The 24,608-nt window shown below is 37.4% G+C and overlaps 2 protein-coding genes across 2 annotated transcripts; both read left to right on the top strand.

Moving 5' to 3' along the window:
• On the top strand, positions 1-16,120 carry LOC110452673. Its single transcript, XM_021501324.1, has 14 exons — positions 1-1,503; positions 7,208-7,887; positions 8,401-8,573; positions 8,968-9,141; positions 9,669-9,845; positions 10,370-10,491; positions 10,918-11,079; positions 12,000-12,185; positions 12,716-12,853; positions 13,326-13,440; positions 14,116-14,363; positions 15,436-15,660; positions 15,997-16,065; positions 16,106-16,120. Exons 1-14 carry the CDS (start codon positions 1-3, stop codon positions 16,118-16,120), a joined length of 3,987 nt encoding a protein of 1,328 aa, XP_021356999.1.
• Positions 16,098-24,608, top strand: LOC110452672 (polycystic kidney disease protein 1-like 2). Its single transcript, XM_021501323.1, has 11 exons — positions 16,098-16,444; positions 16,769-16,929; positions 17,349-17,582; positions 18,758-18,928; positions 19,115-19,275; positions 19,599-20,331; positions 21,057-21,177; positions 21,939-22,174; positions 22,627-22,801; positions 22,916-24,142; positions 24,493-24,608. The coding sequence occupies exons 1-11, from the start codon at positions 16,123-16,125 to the stop codon at positions 24,606-24,608; spliced, it is 3,657 nt and encodes a 1,218-aa protein (XP_021356998.1). The 5' UTR covers positions 16,098-16,122.

Here is a 24,608-nt window from a genome sequence, read left to right as displayed (position 1 = left end):
ATGACGACAACAGCAGTTTCCCCCACAACTCTTGACCTTAATGCAACGGCAACAGGAGTGAATATAGGAGCCAAATTGTGTCCAGTCCTTGACGCCGGAATCAACATCACGTGTCTGATGGACCACGGTGACGAAACCGGAAGGTCGTATTGTGAAATGGACTCAAGTAGCCTCAATTGCACATCCCACACATACAGTACTGCGGGTTATTATACCATGTGGTCCCACTGTCTGTCGGAGGATATCCACTTAAATGATTCGGCAACCATATATGTCGGCAACAAGATTGTCAACATGGTTGCCATGGCCGATGGCCAGATGTTCAAACCAATGCCTACGACGGGTTCGGCGACTGTGACTGTCACTTACGAAGAAGGCACACATGTGTTTCTCAACATCACCAACGCCATTACGGGTGATCCAATTTACTCGGGGAATTCCACGGGATTTAGCGAGTCCAGGGTGTTTTCTCCGGCCGACTTTGGAGGTGTTCTCGGACAGCACGCCGTTGAGATTGCGCTGTCGAACCCTTTAGGTAAAGAAACGCGTTTCGTTGTTTTCGACATTGAAGAGGAGATTCTAACACCGGTCATGACAACCAATGTCCTACCTTACATGCATGTGTATGATGTGGCCACATTCAAGGAGACAATGACTTTCGGATCAAATATAATAGGGGCTATTGAATTCCCAGACATTGCTTACGTTGATAGAAAATTCGGACAGGTCCGGGAAATGTGTCTGAACTACACTTGGACCACGACGGGAACTTTTACCTTTGACGTATTATTCTCTAACATGGTGGACAGCGAAACGTATCCATACGTAGTGGTTGTTCAGTATCCTGTCAATAATATCACGGCTAACGGCACCAACCTTATCTACGTTAGCCAAACTCTGGATGTAAAATTCGAAATGGCTGCTGATGCTCTGTTTCCTATGGGAAACCTAAATGCAACAATTGTCTACGGTGATGGTACTTCGAAAGTACTAGACATAAGCTCACTCACACAGGGAGCATCAATTACCGACAGCCCAAAATCGTACGCACCTGGCACATACTCTGTAGAACTATCCGTCTTCTCAGAATCTTCTCACATGAATTTCTCCTGGACACAGTATGTGGAATATCCTATTCAAGGTCTTGAGTTGGTTCACGTGTCAGAAGCGCCAATGTCTGAATCTGTCCAGAACGTGAGCCTCCGAATGACTGACCCTTTGGTATCCCCTCTCCTCAACATCACGTGTGTTTTCGACATCGACGGCACGGAGTATATAAAAACAACTGACTTGGTTTACGGCGTCAACTTTACCATAATACACCCTTTCGTCGGTGATGGCAACAAAACAATCACCTTCAACTGCTCCAACAAACTATCCAGTCAGGATGGAGTGAGTTACATGGACCTGTACACCGACTGTTTCTTGGACGGGCAGCTCTTCAGTCCCCTTTACAAGAACAAGGACACACCCGTGCAGATGTATGTGAACGATTTAAACATGGTGAGTGCATGTTTCTTATCACCATTAATGCTGTTAAGTATTAGTCCATCACGATATGATTCTAGGAAGTATTGCATTTCCGTCGCGTGATAAGAATAGCATCGACGTTTTAAGGAATATTCTTATGAGTTATCATTGTTATATCGTTGTCACAACATCGGGTTTCTCTTTGAGAACGTAGCATTACATGAATTTGATTTGTATTCATATGGCAGGTGTCTTAGATGATATTCATGAAACCATTTTCACGCTCAAGCATGCTTTTTGTGCTGGAACCAAATGTCGTGTAGCTCTCTAAAAGTCAATTCATGGTTCTCAAAATAATCAAAGAAACCAAATTCGAATTGATTTATCACAAGAACATGACATTAGGCTTAAAGGTCATTGTCCCCCTGCCAAGAAATGCAACTAAGCATTCGAAACTTATTTTTCTGGCATGAAAATAACTTTGATCAAACGTTTTTTAAAAGAAAAGTGTACATTGCGGAATTTTTATGAAAACACAATGGAGATAAAATAAGCAAAGCATAATCAGCAACATAAATCTGAATGAACAAAAATATGCAGGGAACAGACCGGGATTCGAACCCTAGGCTTCAGACTGTGTGAAACCGATTAAGCTTCGTCGACAACGGAGGTGTACGAGCCCATATGTGCAACAGTTTAATCAGAGCGGAAGTTAAGGGGAGGTTACTGTATATGCATGTAGGGAAAACGGCAGTGCAGTGGGACAGGGATCATTCAGCATAGAATTCGAAATTGGGCACGATAACAGTTTCCTGATTGTGGACTTAGTGCTTCTTCTCATTGAATGTTATCAAGATTGATTCTTTTGGATTTTGGTATGTGTTTCACACAGTAACTTGCACCCCCTTGAAAAATATATATCGAAAAAATCGTATTTACTATCTATAAACTATATCTTTCAGACTGTAACATAAATATCAACTAGTAATACGTTGAATTTTGTCGCAGTATGACTGAGACTAACGGTCAATAAACCATTTACAGTTAGACACCGGCTGTTATGTTAGATTGTATTGACTTTCAGCCAACAAGAGAAATTGTTTTAATGATGATATTCCGTCTTTGCGTATTGCAGAGTTATCTTCTCTTGGGAGCAGGTATTGATTGTTACGTCACTTGTTTGTGAGAGTAACGTCATCAATTTTTGAGAAAACGACGTAATTTTCTCACACAAACCAATGACGTAACAATCAATACCTGCTCCAAAGAGAGGATAACTCTGCAATACGCAAAGACGGAATACCAAATCTAAAATCTCTTTTCGAAACAGTAAGTGTCGCTTTAATTCTTAAACACTTGAAAGCTGTTGGTCTGTTCAAAAAGATATACCTAATCAAAGCCTCTTCCGCTTTTCAAGTTGGTATTTGCTTTTTAACCTTTCGTTTGTTTGACGCCTTTTCCTTTATCATGTTTGATTGACCTATTGTTGACCCTAATGACATCTTCTGTGTTGGTGGTCCGTTAAGAATACAATAATAATAATACTAATCGTGGTCAATGAATGTTTATAAAAGCATTGCCCAGTAGTATTTGCTATGATGCTATTCCGTCTTTGCGTATTGCAGAGTTATCTTCTCTTGAGAGCAGATATTGATTGTTACGTCATTTGTTTGTGATAGTTACGTCATCAATTTTTGAGAAAACGACGTAATTTTCTCACACGAACTAATGACGTAACAATCAATACCTGCTCTCAAGAGAAGATAACTCTGCAATACGCAAAGACGGAATAATGGTTTGACGTATTAACTGAGTTCTTGGCACACATTGCAATATTATATTAACGTTCTGTAGCGCCTTTGCCAAGTTCAACAAGCGGTTTCTTAATATCAAGAAACACAAGCAAAACCGGATGCAGTGCAACGGACATGCATATTTTAATAAATATCGTATCATCAGTAGTGTTACGCTTGCGTTTCATGCCGAAATGTTAAAGTTTCAGAAGTATGAAATCAAAGCAAAATTCAAACCGGACGCGGTAGAGAAAGAGAGATAAACCAGTGATCGGTGCCGAGTCCTTTTTCTCATTCAATTCGGAAATTTAGAAATTGTATCAACTTGGTAATCCATTAGCATGATTTACCACAAAAAGAAATAATAAAAACACAAAACTGGACGTAATTTGAATTTATGTAAATGGTAAAAATGATATCGAAATGACTGTTTGTGTACACATAATGAAGAAATATTATATTAGGAAAGAAGCAATTACGATAAACGTTAGTGGATTCTTACTAAAATTGTCATGAAATAATATTGAGGAAAATCATTTTTGTATATAGCAGACCAATTGTATAAACAAATCCTGTGTATACTATAAATAAACGCATTGACGGTACATAGTATTGATTTATTTGGAAAACAGTAAATTGTGAACTGACAAACTTATTGATCGCGACATATTGTTGCAATTTATTGTTTTGAAACCATCTACATCTAACTTCACTCAGCTATCGACCCGGAAACTAAGTTCGGTCCTATGACAGTGTCATTATCAAAGGGCATCAATTTTTCATAGGTTGACGTGTTCCGGACAATTACGTTCGGAACGCTTCTATCAGTATGGTGCACCTCGCCCAACCCAATCTACATGGAAAATGGCTTATACGCTTCTGACGTCTGCAGGCATTGGCATTGCTTTGGGCCTAGTCACCAAAGGCACTGTCAACCAAACAGCACCTGCTGTCACTTGTATCTCTAAATTTTTAAAGATACAATAGTTGCTTATCTTTTGACAGCCATTTGCAATTACAACATCAGTTGTTGTATATACGTTCTATTACTAAATAATCTATTTCTCAAGTGCAAAAACTAAGTCCTTGTAATTGATAAAAACATTATTGTTTCCCACTACATACGCTAAGAACAATGTCTGAGTTAGAAGCTGGTGTATATAAATTATCTTCAATAAGATTCATCAGTTTGGAAATATGTATTATCAAAGTTTTACTTTCTTCACAATCGATGAACGTATTAAACATGTCGCAACGTTTCAAGGCCGACCAGCCCCTTTGTCAAGCTATATGACACAGCTTGACAAAGGGACCAGTCGGCCTTGAAACGTTGCGACATGTTTAATACGTTCATCGATTGTGAAGAAAGTAAAACTTTGATATTGTATAAGACTTTATATCTGAATTGTTGAACGGAGGAAAAACACACTTTCTAAAAAGAGAAATACAACTGCCTTCCAGTACAATGTGAACAAAACAATATCTCAGCGATTTACTAAGTTAAAATAAGGATATAACTTACACCATCCAAAATAAATAAATAAAAATATACTGCAAAATCGCAATAAAAATATATGAATCCATATTGATATATATATATATACTGGATGTGAAAAATATGCTTGAAAAGGTTGATAATTCCCTAGATTAATAAATGAATGAATGAATGAATAGATAATAGTTGAAAACAAGCACAAATGATTGAAAATCGGTGTAAAAATTAATAAACGAGTGAAACAAGATGTGACATCAGGCAAAATGTATCGCGTAGAACCTAGGAAAATATGCGTAATGAAAAATAGACTGCCTTCTCTTCATGAATTTGCATATATGGAGATAATGCAGTTTATTTTTCAATTTGTTCATATTCGTAGATGAATTGTACAAATATGAAGTAGAGCCTGTTGACTGGTCACAATACACATCATTTTCCACTTTTACAGTAAATGAAAAACAATGACGATCTTCGAAACCCCCCAATAAAGTACACGATGCCATTAACCAGTCATAATTAAAGTACACGATGTCATTAACCAGTCATAATTAAAGTACACGACACCATTAACCAGTTATAATTAAAGTACACGACGCCATTAACCAGTTATAATTAAAGTACACGATGCCATTAACCAGTCATAATTAAAGTACACGACACCATTAACCAGCCATAATTAAAGTACACGACACCATTAACCAGTTATAATTAAAGTACACGATGTCATTAACCAGTCATAATTAAAGTACACGACGCCATTAACCAGTCATAATTAAAGTACACGATGTCATTAACCAGTCATAATTGAAGTACACGATGTCATTAACCAGTCATAATTGAAGTACACGATGTCATTAACCAGTCATAATTAAAGTACACGACGCCATTAACCAGCCATGATTAAAGTACACGATGCCATTAACCAGTCATAATTAAAGTACACGACGCCATTTACCAGTCATAATTCAAGTACACGATGCCATTAACCTGTCATAATTAAAGTACCCGACGCCATTAACCAGCCATGATTAAAGTACATGATGCCATTAACCAGTCATAATTAAAGTACCCGACGCCATTAACCAGCCATGATTAAAGTACACGATGCCATTAACCAGTCATGATTAAAGTACACGACACCATTTACCAGTCATAATTAAAGTACACGACACCATTAGCCAGTCATAATTAAAGTACACGACACCATTTACCAGTCATAATTAAAGTACACGACATCATTATCCAGTCATAATTAAAGTACACGACGCCATTAACCAGTTATAATTAAAGTACACGACACCATTAACCAGTTATAATTAAAGTACACGACGCCATTAACCAGTTATAATTAAAGTACACGATGCCATTAACCAGCCATAATTAAAGTACACGACACCATTAACCTGTCATAATTAAAGTACACGACGCCATTAACCAGTCATAATTAAAGTACACGACGCCATTAACCAGTCATAATTAAAGTACACGACGCCATTAACCAGTCATAATTAAAGTACACGATGCCATTAACCAGTCATAATTAAAGAACACGACGCCATTAACCAGTCATAATTAAGTACACGACGCCATTAACCAGTCATAATTAAAGTACACGACGCCATTAACCAGTCATAATTAAGTACACGACGCTATTAACCAGTCATAATTAAAGTACACGATGCCATTAACCTGTCATAATTAAAGTACACGACGCCATTAATCTGTCATAATTAAAGTACACGATGCCATTAACCAGTCATAATTAAAGTACACGACACCATTTACCAGTCATAATTAAAGTACACGACGCCATTAACCAGTCATAATTAAAGTACACGACACCATTAACAAGTCATTATTACAAAGAAGTGGTTTCTTTCAAAACTGCTTTTGTTTTCGAATGAGGATTATTCAACGTTCTATGTCGAAGCTTGAGCTTTTCTTCTGGCTCTGCTTTCATTGCTTTGTAAATACAATTCCTGAAAAGCATTGTCGGTAAAAGGTAGGATGAGAAGTGGATAAGTCTTGAGTTCGAACAACTCTTTTTTCACACTTTTTGTGTCTTTGATTATATTTTGCTAATGTTTAAATTCCAAAGAGATATTATTGTATAATTTATGTATTGCATGATGACATTAATGGAATATGTCTGTTCGAAATGTGTTTTAAGAAACAATGATGACAATATTTATTGTATATTGTAATGTGTTACGGTATTGGTTTGCATTAACCTACGAGTTTAAGGATGGCACAGTGCCCGATTGGTTCTGAAAAGCTATTACTTAAACTCCCCGACAACGTGATTTTTCTCAAGGTACTCCGGTTTTCCCCCCACATAATGACCCCCTTTTGTGATTCGATCCGGGAACACAAGAGTGATTAATAAAGGTTGAAAAATTGTTTCAGAATTGTTGTAAAAGAAATAATACAAGGTTTTGATGTGTTTCAGCTGACAGCTAAGGCGTATGTGGCAGAGATGTGCCGGAACAGCTCGCGCTTTTACTGGTGGACGCTCTGGAAGGTACAAAATAATGACGTCAATGACCTCCATCTTCAGACCTATTATGAGAAAGCTTATAATCAGCCAAACTCTGTTACAATCACCTTTGGCAAGATGAGCATGGCCCCTGAACTCTACAAAGTGCAGTTCCTGTACAACCTGACTGATATTGAGGGTGGCTACATAATAGACTATGTCTATGCTAATTTCATGTTGCCTCCATTCATTGCTGGTATAGCAGGAGGCTCTACAAGAAACATTGGCAGCGACGCCGTCATACAGATCAATTCTAAAGACGCATCTTACGATCCTTTAACGTTCATGCAGTGGCTACCATTTACGTACACCTGGGGTTGCCGCAAAACGACCTCAACAGACACGCAAGTGTCTGAACTTATTGCGGAGTTCCAGTCACAGAATATAAGCATAGACTTGAATTCAATTGGCACTGATTGTTCCGACCCAAGCTGGCCAACAAAAGGTGTTTTACCGTTCGACGCGGCAGCATTGGCAGATTCTTCCTGGTACCTGTTTTCGGTAGAATTAACAAAGAGTGGAGACTCTAGGAGAGCAGAGGCAATCCAGGGAATTTATATAATGCCATCTACTCCACCAACCATATCAATCAAGTAAGTATTACCATGGTAGCATGAATTATAGTCATACATGCCTTCCGGCACACCCATACACCCACTCAGGGGGATTTACAGTAATAACTTTGTTAGTGCGTCCGTCCGGGAGTTAGTACGTCCATGCGTCCGCAGTAAACACTTTTAATACAGACTTTTAATATATATATACATGTACGCTATGGTATAGCAGTATCACGTTTCACACTTCATTGAAATTGATGGTCATCGATCAAGGTTAAAGGGTTAAAGGTCAGGTCAAAGATAACACTTAACCACCTTTGAATTAAAAATCCTTGAAAGCAATCTCACGAAATAAGATATATACATTTCCACCATTGTATGGTAACATTTGATTATTATTCTGGTGGTCATTTGATAAGTGAAAAATTGTCAAGGTCATGGGCAACAGTGGGGCGGGGTTATATCAATGTGGGCCTCCGACGACTTTATTTCTATAACTCATGCTGAATGCAGATTTGATTTAGTAACAAAGATTTATTGTCTTTATAGTTGCCTCCGAAACTGCTTGCCAAAGATCGCCCAAGACACCAAGCTGATCTTGGAGAGTTTGTGTCCCGAGTGTGCGGTGGACGCGACTACATACCTTTGGGAGGTCGAGATATTCAATGAAGTCACAGGCCTGTACGAAGCCTATTCGAACGTGACCGCAATACTGGACACAGGTCAGTATCAACGAGCAAAAGCCATGCACTCACCCTAGGGGAGAACTTTCAGTTATTCAATCTTCTTTAATAAATTTACAAAAAAATGTCAGCGAATAGTAAAATAGAAAATAGGACTATGATAGCTTTAAAATCATGTCAACGTATTGGTAACAAAAAGACAAACGAATAATTCCTGCGTTGTACACAGTAGATCAATATCTTTTTTAAGGTATATGTCCTCACACAGGACTGGAACATGCCTATTTTCTCCTACATTTGGAGCAATTTCGTTGCGGTTAAACATTTTTCTATTTGTTCTTTTGAAAATAGAACGATCCCATCGGGATCTCCTGTTTATTTCTAATGTGGTAAACCCAAACCTCAGATTGTTTATTGTTATTCTTAATAACAGGTCTTGACGCGGACACGCTTGCTATTAAACCAGACACATTGGTATTTGGTGACATATTGCGGTTTACGAACACAGTTACAAAGAGTGATAACCCTTATTCTGCAACAGCTTCATATGTTGCTTCTGTCAACCCCCCGCCCTACGGCGGTACGTGTGAAATCGACCCGCTTGAAGGTATGTCCTATAAAATGTCCATTCCTTCGAAAGTATGTTGAATATTCAATGCTATATTTTATGTGTTCATCGTTTCTTGTGTTCTGTTGCCAATTCAATGTCCTTATCATTGCCATCGTTCAATGTATTAGTTAATGATGAATATTCCATTTGAGAAGTTGTAACGTGAAAGCATAAATGTTTTCCTCATTTAAGGCTGTACATAAGGGCTAGGTATTCGTTAAAAATACACAACCCGTCAACCCATTGGTTTTGATACGTAACAAGTTGACAGAAGTCAGACGCATTGACCGAATATGAGGTCACGCTAAAGTAACAAACCCAACTAAAAAGTTGGCGTTCAGCCCGATTAGTTGATAGGACATATTTCACTAACTGTGACATTCAATCCAGATTTTTGAAGCATGAATCAGTCGACTGAGTCCCAAGAAACTAAATGAAATATGCGAATCTACAACTCATTGATTCAAGTTTAAATAACAAACTGATCGTTGTTTTTTGTTTGTTATAAATGTGGTGTTTCCCAGGAGAAGCAGCGGTCACTCTGTTTACCATTGAGTGTACCAACATGCTTGATGAAGGAATTAGGCACCAGAGGGGCACTCCAGAATCCGACAGGAACGAACCTCTAAAGTACAACGTCTACCAGAAACGGCTGACGCCATCTTCGACCCAGCCAACCTTCTCCGTCATCGGCATGACATGTACGTAGCTGAAGTTGTTTCCTTATTACGGATTGTTTTAGCTGTGACTCAATTTCAATTGTCTATGCGAACTATAGGTTTTGGAGAAAAAATAATCAAATTAGATCCCGTAAAACCATCTGGGTTTTCTAAATAACCACGAAAATTGATCCTGCGAGTCAAGGCTCCAATTGGAAACATTAAGGTCACCTACAACTTGCAGAGTGATTAAACTCGTGATTAATACTTAACGTAAGTAGCGCAAAAGTTGATAGCACGCAAATATAAAAACAATAAACCGAATTTAATTAATCAGACATCCAGTTATTTTACCGTACCGTATGTATACATTTCCGCTGCAGTCTGATTTTCGCCTTTTTCGCCTTCCGAAATGAAGGCGAATTTACCATTAAGAACAAAAGAAACACAGGCCGAAATTTGATTCACGGGCGAAGGACGAAAGTTTAAATGGGCGAAAAAGACCTCGAGCTACAGTATAATGAATTCATATGTATCTAATTAAAGCTAAATGTTTGTGTTGACAGCGGAGTCTATCGTAAAAGCAGTGCTAAATGTAGGGGATCCTGCCAATAATTTTACGACTGACGTCATTGTACGCATCACTGATGTGTTCCACGGATACACAGAGGTCGTGCTGCCAGTCACGGTAAGAACCACAAGCATAAATATATTCTTTAATGTCTGTTAATAGGGACAGTTTGTTTCTTTGGGATAAACGTTCTCGTTACAGCTTGGGCCATATGAAGACGGGTGCCAAGGGACACACAGCAGAAAAAAAGGTAGTGAAGAGAGAAAGGAAAATATAAACATCCAAAATCTTGCAGTTGGGACAGTTGATCAATTTTAATCTCTTCAATATCCACTCAGCAGAAACAGAGAAGAAACCCCAATTCTACAGCGGCCCCACGTTAGTCGCCTTTTACGACATGCAGTGGGATAGACCGGCAGATACATTCTTATCCCGAACAAGCAGGGGTAGCTCGCAAATAAGGGGTTAACAATTTTGATTATCAAAATAGTTATATTACAAAGATATTTAAGGTCTTCTCTAACCAATGTCATTCTTGTACAGGTGGTTCAGCCGCTCGTCATTAACGACACGTGGTCTACAGAAGATATCCAAGAGGCCACGCAAAGCTTTGTCCTCGACAATTTGGTTGAAGCGCGCCTGTCCAACGATCCAAATATTATCCTGCAATACGCCGAGTCCATTGCATCCGTCCTCAATCAGATGGTACGAAACTACTGTAATATTATCCTTGAATATGCCAAAGTTCTTGTGTCTATCAGCTTATGCTGAGAGCCTTTCTGGTAATGTCTGACGTACAGAATGTATGAGCGTACAAGAAATTCATGTGTATTGTGATATTCAAATTTTCCGCCAAAAAATTACAACCTGCAAAATTGATAGGTATTTACGAATGTATCTTTGTCATGGTCTAGAAATCAACGAAACATGGATACCGCAAAAATCACCATTTAAACGAATCATAGGCAGAAAATAAGCCTTTCGCAGTAATTAAGAAGACTAATAATGATCCAAATTACACTATTGTTAAAAGGAGATCTATTCAAGAATGATCAAAACTATATTACTGTAGTGAATAGAGAGCAAATGTCACAAACTGGCGACTTAAAAAGACGAAATAGGGACTATTAAACGAAACAAAATACAGCAACAAGGATCAAAGAAACGAAAACTAATTGAACCAGAAGCGAACACAGGTATTCTAGGGGAAGTATACACTTGTTTGACACCACACATGACCTTTTAATAATTTATTCATGTGAAATGCATTTGGCTGTCAGACTACCATCATACGAACTCTGCATGGACATCCATCATACAGGTTGTTCTCGAATCGATTTAGCAAAACTTTTTCCTGGACACAAAGTAGATGGAACTAAAAGTATATCTAAAACTTGATTTTTGATAGGGTAAATACGAATGAATTAGGTTGGGACTGACTGAATAACCTATATATATTGGAGTTTGGAGAAACATTCTGTTCATCCTTCTTCGGGGGCGACCGAGTTTTATTGTACATATATATTTGGATAAAATTGCATCTGAACATACCTTCAAAGCATAATTCATGTTTAAAAGCATCACACTTCTCGGTTGAAAACTATTTTCTCATTTATCTGATTTAGGTGTTCGACCATCAGTTCGAGAATGACACTACCCTGTCCAACTTTGAACTTGGGGAACAGCCACTGCAATGGAGCGTGGGGATGATTGACGTGAATGACTTCGGTAACGACACCATTCCATATCAGGAACTGCTTGACAACTTGCTGGAGATACCAGTCGACAAAGTACAAAACGCCGTCGTCGCTGTAAGTATACATGGACTGATTTGCTACGGGTGAATTGGTCGATTCACTGCAGTATGATGCCTCTATGGTAATTTCATAATTACTATTTCCGGCCAAAAGCTTGGCTAGACTAGAGCGACATAAACCAATGACCTTTTCGCGAAGATGCCAACTCGCGGAAGGGATAATAACCGTTTCATAACACAGAAATGTATTTGTTATTTTTTTTTATTGATTTGCATCTTTTTCGCGAATATTCATTTTCGCGTTTCTTCTAATGACCTTTTCGCGAAGATACCAACTCGCGAAAGGGATAATAACCATTTCATCAATATTCATGATATATATAAAACATTCACGATCTGATATCTCTTCGCAGCATCACGTTAAAACCCATATCTTGCGAGATTTAAGAGTTTGCTAGCAAACAAATTGCTATATATACTTTTAAGAGAAAACACATGATAAGATATGGAATTATTATCTACACAAAAAATCAAAATTATCATATTTTTTTCCTCTCGTAAACGAATATCATTTTTTAAATTAAGGCCTTGGACAACCTGACCAATGAGATGACAGCAGCCCTAAGCCAGGCTAACGTGACCACATACTTCACAATCATGACTGCAGCTACCGCTTTCTCCAACGCCATCGGTGATCCACTGATAACGTCCAGCGCGTCTGCAGTAAGTTATTGTTTTGTTTTGTCTTTATTAATATATTTTTATTTTTTATTTTATTTATTTGTCAAACGTTTTTGTTCGAAAGGAAGCTTTCAGTGTGGTATTAATACATAAGACTATACCATAGAATGAAAACACACGGTTACCATATATTGTTATGTTGAAGGATAACACCTATGAATAATTATAGATTAATTATACAATGAATTGCAGAAGGAATTGCCGACCGTTGTTACCATTACCAAGCAAGATTATGTGTCGTATAAAACGTCGAATTGAGCAGTTATACCTGTCACTGATGTTTAGTAGTTCATGGTTACGATGGAAACTGTTGAAGGAAAGGGAGACTACAAATGGGTATCATTTGGAATTAGATTTAAAAGACGTCAGCTGATAATACTTTTATAACAACATATTTGATCTTTGAAGTCGCTAATTGCTTTAAAAAATGGTTGCGTGTCTGTGTTTTGTACAGATAAATGCCGCCGAGGCCCTAGCGACACTCACACATGGCTACACAAACCTCACGGAAAACAAGCTTAATGATTTCTTCGGGAAGTCTGACCCCAACATAGAAACAGCTGCTAACAGTAAGTTATCTCTCTTCTTCTGATCTAATAAATTACCGTTATATATGTGTGTATATATACAGGACATCTTACAATAGTTGCCATTTCAAACAAGAGCCTACGCATTTTTATTATACGAGGGTCTGATCTCATTAAACGGACACGAATGCAACATTCTGTTTATCACATAATTTAAAGATTTGTTTTGAAACTTGTTTGAAATGATCGTTTTACTCAGGCTGATCCTAAATTCGTAATAGCGAGATTTTGACTCCAAACGTTTCTTTTTGTGACGTCACAATGCAGTTGGTAGTCTATGGCGCAATGGAGTTTTAAACGATAAGAACTTGCAGCAAATACCAGCTCAGTAACAGTTACTTATATTAGGGCCATGGTCTTTATACAAATAATGAAATGGTTTCTCTTTCATTGATAACAGAGTATTTTCTAAAAATCCATATTTTTACACAAATTAAAAACATTTCAGCAAAATTGTAAGTGTTATATTTATTCTGCAATTGATTTAAAAATAATTGAAAATTGAATATGCAAAACAAATGTTTTTTTCTTTTCTTTTCTTTGATTTGTTTCCCTTTTTCCATGTTTTCCCAAAATTATTTGTGCCTCAATTCCATGTTAAGAGCTTTCCGTATGATATATTTCTTGAGTAAACTTATTGAACACTTTCTCCTGCAGCCCTGTTTGAACTAGTTGACAGTCTTATCCACGTGACGGTCCCACCAGAACTACCAGACACTTACGAGGCCCTGTCGATCCAGTCGACAGCAGACGCACGATTGTACGTAGACTTCATGGCACGTGTAAATAGAGACGAAGCCTACCTCCTGACGGAAGACTCTGATATCACTCCAGAGGAGAGAGTTGGCTTGTTCAAAATGAGGGCTAGGATTCAGCAGATGAAATTCAAACAGAAGCAGGAATTGGTAAATCATCATTATATGTTGTTTTTTTATATCAATAGAATAAGGATGCATGCGATTATTTCATATCCTAAATCAGGCTGGATATTTATGCATAATGCCTGTGCAGACATGAACATATTCCGTCTTTTCGTATTGAAGAGTTATCTGCTCTTGATAGCATTATTGATTGTTACGTCATTTGTTTGTGAGAGTAACGTCATCATATTTTGAGAAAACGACGTAATTTTCTCACACAAACTAATGACGTACGCAATACGAAAATACGGACTACTGTTAGTGTTATATTAACAGTGCAGGTTCAGGGAAATCCTAGATATGTTCTTTTCCACTGCATGTTTGTATGATTCAACTAAATGACCTTGAACTTAGAGAAACCAAAATATATTGCGTCATTGCAAACTTGAACTGTCATCTTTTCTTTCATTTTCTCCTTCCGACTTTTTCTTTTCGGCTGCATTGGCACCTGTGTTGGTGACTGGTAGGAATGTCATGTCAAACGTGTCTTTATTTGTTGTAAATGGATAGCCTATAAAATCATTGACCAACGATGAAAATACGAGTATGGTTATTTCATGCCAAGCAGAATAATTGTTGATAACGGACATAACCTATTTAGCAAAATTATTATATTTCTTTGACAACTGATACAAGCACTACTGGCAATGCTTTCCGTTTCGTATTTCCTAAACTGTTCTCGTGATCAAGCTGGTTGTCTGTGCTCAAGAACAATTTCTTGTTTCTGTGATGAATAAATCAAACACCTACATTTTGTCAGAGATTTTGAAGAATTTAGGATAAGCTGAAGCTGAATACAGTTTTCAAAGTTTGCACTTGATGATTGGCCTGTGTCACGTGATTTAAGTGAATTAAAAGAAAAGCAGATTGAGCCAAGAATCAATGCTTGAATACGAGAACGGGTTCATGAATGCTTGACCAGATATCGCTGCCGCCTCCGGGGTTCATGGTTCCCTCTCTCTACTGTTTCGTCTCTTCAACTCCTGATTGTGCTATTTTATTCTTTGTTTTATTTCGTTTTCTCTTTTAACAATTATGTGTTATTTCTTCTCTATAGGCTGAGGTAACAATGAGACAGGCTATCACTACTGCGGACGCCATTTCGGCCATGCTACAGAATTCAGTGTGCAAAGGTTGTCGGGACGACTATAGTTACGACAGCTTTCACGTGACTCTGATCAATGACTACCTAATGAACGTTGACCTCAAGATCGGTGACGTGGAGGACTCAAATGTCACGCTGGATGGCGTTGGGGATCCATACCTAGTCATCAAGTTTACGGTAGGAATTTTTTGTCATAATAATTTATATTCACTGGATTGTCTATACAAAATTGTTTTTAAAGATGTTACTTTTCTTCAGATACGTAACGTCACTTTAACCAAAACTTGTGGGAAAACGGGACAAGAAACTGCCGTGCAACGCAAATATATACTTTTTCATATAAGCAGTTTTCACTTGATGATACTTTTATGACATTTTAACTGTATAAAATTGTTAATGGCTGCTGATTATATTAAATGAAATGTTTTTAAATGAAGCATGTTAACTTTTTCCTCTGAATATTCTATTAGATATTTTAGTAAACTTTATATCCATTTCATTTTTTATTTGCAGACGACAAAGTTTAAAGAGAATCCCTTTATTTTCGGAGACACGGTTTCTGCAGCGGCCATCACATCCGACGTGCACCGTTTGACCTTGACCGACGTCGATGACAAGGAAGTACCCATTGTCTTAGTGATGATTATACAACCTGTGCCTGGGCTTATTTCCGGTTCCTTTATGCCTTTCTACACACCAGATGACGCATCACGATGTTTCTATCACGAGTTTATCTACAGAAAACTAGGCGATTATGTGTGCATTTTTATCGACCAGGAGGACCCGGAAAAGGTACGGCAGTATGACGTTTTTGTCCGCAATGGGGAATATCCAACTCACCTAACGTACGACCAGTCTACTTACCTGGTAGCAGACCGTGACTGGATGTCTTGTATAGCTCCGCAACATTTCTCAGAAATTGGAATCACATATGTGGGACTTAGACCAATTCCTATACCGGGTACGTGAATATTATGAATTATTTTGAAATGTTTTATTTTTACAAACAATTTACTTTCATTTTAACTTTTTAACGAAACTAATGCGACGAGGCCTGATCAGAATTCGAACCTTGAAACTCCGATCATTAGTCTTAATCTCTGATCAAGTGATACACATGGTCAAAATTGCAATGTAGTACTTCGGAGCATTTGCGCTAGTTATACCCAAAAGGAAATTTATGTTTTACTGTATACGTGTAAAGCTATAATGTAATTTTCTGGTGTTTGCCTGCAGTATAACCAGGTTCCTTAATTTTCTACAATTTTGATATGTGATTTTTAAGGAATGGGGCCTTACCAGTGGACCCCCTTGAACGGTCCCTACCTCGGGGATTCGTACAACATCTCTGACCCAACCCTGAACCCTTACAACCTGACAATCACTACGGCCGGCTGTATGACTTGGGATAAGACCAAGGAGTCCTGGGGAGGCAACAAGTGTTTGGTACGTAGATAATATACGGTTGGTTGTGTCATCGATAATGTATTTATTATATATAGACAAACCTGCTTTTATGACAGACTCTATTAAGAAATCCCCGTTTAAAAGGACCGCTTTTAATATTCTCTTTTGTACTCATTCCTTTCTGAACTGTATCTGTATTCATAGAACACTTGTGTTAAGTGACAACATTTTGGTCTTCCCATAGGTGGTGTCTTTAGCTACGATTGACTGAATACAATTTTCAATTTGCATTAACCCAACGACCCATGTTAGCTTACGTGTCACCATGGCACCAGTCATCCGTCCATCCGTCAACTACTTTTTTCAAACTACTTCTGCTCAGCAGAAAATCACCAAATTTGACTGGAAATCCTTCGATGTTTATTGAAATCACCTCATATGTTTTGTTTGCTCTATAGATGGACTGGTATCCGCCTAAATACGAAGTTGAATGTACCTGCAATACGGAGAAGGACCTGACATTCGGAAACACGTTTTTCGTGCCGCCAAACACGATCGATTTTTCCACTGCTTTCCTGAAATTCTCTCCCCAAGATCAAGCTGCTGTTCTCAGCCTCCTCATCTTAATCCTTTTGTCATATATCATCCTCATGATCTGGGCAAGACACCAGGACAAAAAGGATATTGTCAAGGTTAGTGTTAAAGACCTGAACGGTTGTCATGCCATCAAAATTGCTGGCAAAACGCAACAAAACATATGTTTTCGCTTTCTGGCATTTGATTAAAAATTCAGGAAACAATTGCATTATCAAGCATAGACCCAAATTGTTTGGATTGCTACTTTAAAATCAAAACTATCATGAATAGGCTGTAAATATTTTAAACTTTACAAACATTCCGTAATATGAATCTGTCATCATGTAAGTATATGTTTTGAACGGTTAATGTTTAGTTAGTAAAGCAGATAAGTATACCACTAATATCAAAGTCAACGAAATGTTTTTTAAGCATAAATTCAAGCAAAACTTACCCACAAAACGCAATAAATATTACAGAAGGAAACTGTTAGATGTTTTACAACCTGGATCAGGCAACGGTAGCAATTATGTATTAACAACATATGAACATAAAAATATTCTGACAAATTTAAAATGAACAAATACTTAAGTATATCGATCAATTTAAACGAATACGTTCAAACTGCTACATTATATTTTAAACGATACAAAAAGATAAGAGAAACATCGTAAGTAATCACACGTATTTGAACTGTTCTTTCATTATCACAATTTTCATTATTAAAAGCAATTTCATGAAAAGAATTTCATCATAAGAATTCAATCATTAGAGAGAATTACAATCATAAAACCCATGGTATGACTCTTTTGTAAAAAAAAAAAAAAAATTGAAGGGATTCTTGGTCAGTATTCTTGATAAGAAATAGTTCAGGATAAGATTTTGTTTCTAATTGTTAACAGTTCATGATACGATTTTATTTCTAATTGTAAACAGTTCATGATACGATTTTACTTCTAATTGTTAACAGTTCATGATAAGATTTTATTTCTCACTGTTAGCAGCCCATGTAAGAAGATTTTATTTCTAACTGTTTACAGTTCATGATAAGATTTTATTTCTCACTGTTAGCAGCCCATGTAAGAAGATTTTATTTCTAACTGTTAACAGTTCATGATAAAAGGATTTTATTTATAACTGTTAACAGTTCATGATAAGAAGATTTAATTTCTTACTGTTATCAGTTCATGATAGGAAGTTTGATTTCTTACTGTTAACAATTCATGATAAACGATTTTATTTCTCACTATTGGCAGTTCATGATAAGATTTTATTTTCTTCCTGTTAACAGTGGGGTGTGACACCACTGATGGACAATAACATCGACGATACATACTATTACATGGTCACAGTATACACGGGCATGCGCAGAGACGCCGGAACGACATCTAGGATAGGCTTTGTAGTCTCTGGGTCAGAAGCCGACACGGGCATCCGGGAACTCTATGATGGCGTGCGCAGAGTGAGTAACTTATTTCATTTAACCCTTTCACCCCTATGTAACTTTAGTAGACTCTACCATGCATTGATCTGGATGAGTCCATTATGGTCTACAGTGGTGAAAGGGTAAATCTGGAAATGATTTTTGAAATGAATAAATGAATAAATAACAATAATATAACTTTCTTTGTGTATTGCTTCATTGAAGGATATGGGTACTGCTACTGTCAACAATTTCCTGATGACCACGCCCCATCCTCTTGGAGAAATTGATTATATATACATTTGGCATGACAACTCCGGTGAAGGATCGAAGGCATCGTGGTATCTCAACAGGGTAGATATCGAGGATATACAGGACAAACAAAAGTGAGAGCTTGCTTTGTTTTCTAACAACTCTAGAATAATAAAGTTTTTGGACTAATGAAATAACTTGATTCAAGTCCTACAGGTGTTTTCGTAAGTTTCTTTTACGAATTTTTGCTGTTTTCGTTGTTAGATATATGTATAATAAGTAAGAAATAGAAAAATAAATCCCAAAATTATGAAATATTGAACCAATAGTATACTTCTGTATAGGGGAATATTTTGAATAGGTCGTGCTTTGTGATAACTGCTTATTTCGTTCGGATAGATACTTTCCTGAATGATGTTATAAATCAGATTATGTTTTCCATTGTTTCATTACTCAGGTATTTCTTCTTGTGTGGAAAGTGGCTTTGCATGGACAGTGCAGATGATAATATAGACGCCGTTCTTCCAGTGTGTGGAAAAGAAAATGTCACAACATTCGAAAATATGTTCTTCATGAATACCAAGGAAAATCTTGCAGAAAACCACATTTGGGTTTCCATATTTTTCCGACCAACGAGCAGTCATTTCACTAGATGTCAGCGAGTAACTTGCTTGATGGTTTTTATCATGATGAGTATGATCGCTAATGCTATCTACTTCACCCCTGCCGACGAATTTGAGAACCCCAGTTTGGTGAGAGTTGGTCCACTGAAATTTTCTCTCCAATCAGTTTATGTATCCGTGATATCAGCACTCATTTCAACACCCTCCGTATTTTTAATTGTACTGATGTTTCGGAAGTCCAAACCAAGAACTATAAATCAAAACCTCCAAGACCCTTCATTGAAATATGCCATTCCCGCTATAGACTCGATAGCGGAAAAGATGCTGACCGAGAGCAAGGAGCTAGAGAAGATATTGGTGGCGAAGGGTATAATCAAGGCGGACGGAACCATTCTGCCTTTCTGGTGTGCATACATAGCCTGGTTTCTGTCAATAGCTGGATCAGCAGTAGTCATGTTTTTCCTCATGTTGTATAGCATGGAATGGGGAAAGCAAAAATCAGAAATGTGGCTAACTCAGTTTGTCTTGTCGTTCTTTGAAGCATCGGCCATACTGGATCCGGTCAAGGTAACTGATAATCCCTCTTATCAAAAACGTATAATAGAATGATTGTATCATACTTCTAATTCCTAAGTAAGAACAGTATGTTAAAAAAGCATTGTAAAATATAAACCACTACTGTTATTAGAATAAAACATCTTTTCGATCATTTTTGGAAGGTTTGGAATGATATCTGGATACCCTCAAATATCGATTTCAAGCCTTATTCTAAATTGGTTGGCTTTGTAAATAACCCCTGGATACCAGACAATTTTTTTTCGAAAATAAGCCGTCTTTGAAATAAAGCCAGGTGAAAATTTACCTTTGAAATCGGGTAGGGGTAAAAAAAAATCTGTCGTCCTTAACTCATTTTACAGTAATCATCACACTACATGATTTAATATCGTTTCTATTCGATGAAAGAAAAAAGAACCAGTTTTCATTTCAAAGTAAGGACCTGTATAAAAGAATATATTTCTAAGCGAAAGATAACAGACTTTAAAAAAGACAATCGATGCATTCGGTCTATATGACATAGCAAATGAGCATAGGACGGCTTCGAAAATAAGTCAGGGGTATTCTTTACTAAAAGAGAGAATAAACTGAGAAAAACTTATTATCGAGATTTTGGGAACTGAGCTATTTCAACAGCAGATTTAGTGGTTAATTGTCCCGATTTTTTTTTAAATAAAAGAAATGTTATCCCAGATATTCTTATTAAATGACACATGTGTATTATTTTGTTTACACAGGTAGTGCTGATGGCGGCCTTCTTCGCTTTCATCTTCACTCAACTAGACAAATTCAAACCCTCGTCACTAGACCGAGGTCTAATCCTACGAAACTATCGCCAGCGATTTAGCTGCCCCACTGGTATGTCTTATTAAATCATACAATATAATTATATATATTAAATGAAAAAATATATGCATTATGATAACAAATTATAACGTTACTTCACAAATACTATGCAGTAAAACTTCATTATACTGCCCCATTTGCCAAGAGAAACGTTATGAAAGGGTTTGGCGATACATTGAAGGAAACTTGAATCTTTTACCAGCATAACATGAAAAAGGTTTCAATAACTCGTTTCAAAACAAACAATTCGGAATTTTTTATGAAAAGAAATTAAGAAAGAAAACAGAAAGTATTTATGAGAATTAAATGAAACAGGGCCTGGCTCTTATTTGAACTCTGGACCTCCGATCACAATAAAATTATTCTAACCTACTGTTGTTACCTGACCAGCGAAAATTAACTATATCGAAAACCAAATTAAGGGGAGGTAACAGTTTATAAAAAAAAACTACAGTGGAATTCTCTGGTGTTTTGCCTGGGAAAGGAATGCTTGATGGTTCTTTTTCGTTTTTCCTTCGTTCAAGCTGTTCTCGTACATTTGTAGTTCCGATCTGGTCATTTTGTGTTGAAACTGTGTTGTTATCATATTTAAAAAACCCACCAATGTAACTTCCATAAAATATTTGATGAAATGCCACGAATGAAACTCTTATTCACTTTTCAGAATTTAAACTCAAGTTTCAACAATTGGTTCATCCTCATAAATGGCGATTACATATGTATGGAATTATTTTTAATGGAAATATTAACATTATAAACTATTCCCGTTTCAGATATAAAAATGCCAGCACGCTTTTTCACGCCGGAGACGATTCAGGAGGCTAGGAAGGAGAGACAACGAGAGATGATGATGGCGCGCGCCTTGAAGGAATGCTTCTTGACCATAATATTTCTGTGGATTATTTATAGTATCAGCTTCAGCAATCGTGACGACAGATCCTATCGGGTGCATGACATTATCTCCAAGCACTTTGTTTACCCTCTGGACAAGCGGCCCACTTTTCCCGCGGTAAATTAAACAACTGACCTGGTTTATAATCGATTTGATTGTTTACATTATTTTTTTTCAAAACTGGTGGTGAAATCATTTTCAAACTTATTTAAAATCGATGTGTTCATTTCCGTAAGTACATTTTATAGTCACAATATACACATACATTTATCGACAACCTAGCTATTATTTACACATAAAAATAAAACAATTTAAAAAAAAACCCGTTTAATCCTCAATATAACGGCAATCGTTCCATTTGCCACCTCGCTCTCAGCCAACACAATAATTCAATATTCCCTTTTCTCTTTTCTTAATAATTCCTTCATGGTATTTCCTCAATGTATCCCTGAATCTCTTTATAATGCCTTTTTTCTTCTTCCTAACATATGATGGAAGTATAACGAGATTTTATTGTATTGCTGTATTTTAATTTTAGAATAGTATGACATTTTGTTTCTATAATCCAGATTACAACGACAGCCAACTACATTGATTGGCTGAAGCTGACAGCCTTTCCAGCTCTGTTCCCTGAATATGAATATAATGGGGAGAAAATGCATTGGAGATGGCGTCAGTATTACGCTGACCTCACCAACTTCCGGGTCGGTCCGCCGCGTCTCCGACAAGTCCGCGTAGTCCAAGGTACAGTATGATAGGACAGTTTTTTTTAATCATATGCTTCAGTTATATTTCAAATATATGAAATGCTCTTGTATGAAAGAGAAGTCATCCAATTTCACTTACGTTAATTTTCAGACGAAGAAGAGTATCCATTCTTTGGAAAAATAAAGACCTATCCAGAATATTCGTTCACAAACGAAGAGCTTGATGACTACTGTTTGCATTGGAAGCCCTTGCCATGTGATGTGGAAAAGGAAGCGTATTCGTTCTCCTACAATGGTTGGAAGCACACTAGTGCCAGCTCTATCTGGGGCATACCCGTGACTGGTTATTACTCGACATACAGCGGGGGAGGATACATCACAGAACTCGACGTCAATTGGGATTTCTCGAACAGAACTCTGGAAGAGCTGAACCGGCTCTTTTGGTTTGACAGGCAGACGAGAGCCGTGTTCCTAGAATTCACTCTGTATTCGGCCAATCTAAACCTGTTCACGTACGTCATGCTAATGGCTGAATTCCCAGAGACAGGTGGAGTAACAACCATGTACACAATTTATCCCTTGCGAATCTATCAGCACCATGGCAACACGGGTGTTTACATGATCTTCTGTGAAGTCATGTTTCTTGTATTCTTACTGGGAATGATTTTAAAGATTATCTACAGCATGGTGAAAACGAAAGGGAATTTCTTCGCGAACGCATGGAATGTTGTCGACTTTGTTTGTGTCGTCGGCGGATGCATAGGCGTTGCTATGTATTTCGGAAGACTTATTCTAGCTAATGAAACGATGGGCAATTTCACAGAGGATCCGAAGAACTTTGTGAATTTCCAACACCTTGCCTTCTGGGACCTTATCTTTGTGACTGTGCTTGCATGTCTTGTATTTCTGTCTACCATTCGAGTGGTTGGGGTGCTTGGCTACGACAAAAGAATCGGTGAGGTGTTCCGAGTAGTGGATAACTGCGCCAGAGACCTGTTCTGGTTTGGGGTAATGTTCTTTTATATATTCATGGGCTATTGTATTTTGGGATATCTTGTGTTCGGCAGAAATATCAAAGCCTACTGGAACATATTTGATACGATGGGGACTCTTTTCATAAGCATGATCGGAAAAAGTAAATTTACAGAGCTGAACGAACAGGACCCGTTAATGGCCCAGCTTTACTTTTTCACATACATCTTGCTGATCGTCTATGTGCTGCTGACCATGTTTCTTGCCATCCTGTGCGACAGTATTGCAGTGGTACACGCACAAACCAAGAACGACCGTTCGGAAGAGCTCATTGCTTTTATGATAGAACAGTTGAAGAAATTCTTCAGCAGCAGTAAAAAGAAAAGAGAAGCACAAAAACTCAAAAGTAAGTAATCCTAAGCTATCCTGCAAATTTAGATTCCAAGTTTTGTAAAAGAGTGAAGAAAGTACCAAATAGATATTCTATAATATATTCCAGAATTTGGGAGACTTAAAACGTAGGCAAATTTGGATATGTTACATTAATACATTTATAATGTAATTATGAAATATTTTAACCCCCCCCCCCCCTCCCCCCAACAACGCCTGTAACTCTTTTTGTTTAGTTTTTGTGACTATTAGAAACAAATATGTTTATAGGAAAATAATTATCATGGTTTGAATACAGCACGAAAATGATGGGACTCACTACCTTAAATGATCGAATTATTGATTATCTATAATTTCATACATTAGGTGAAAGTGGACTCGGCAAACAAAAACCTATTGAGCTGTTGTCAGATCTACGCCTGAACCTTAACGACATTATGAAAACGCTACCGGAGAAGGAAAGGAATCCATTTATGAAATAA

This window comes from Mizuhopecten yessoensis, unplaced genomic scaffold (genome assembly GCF_002113885.1).
Source record: "Mizuhopecten yessoensis strain PY_sf001 unplaced genomic scaffold, ASM211388v2 scaffold6785, whole genome shotgun sequence".
Lineage (NCBI taxonomy): Eukaryota > Metazoa > Mollusca > Bivalvia > Pectinida > Pectinidae > Mizuhopecten > Mizuhopecten yessoensis.
This window is presented reverse-complemented; position numbering and strand designations above follow the sequence as displayed.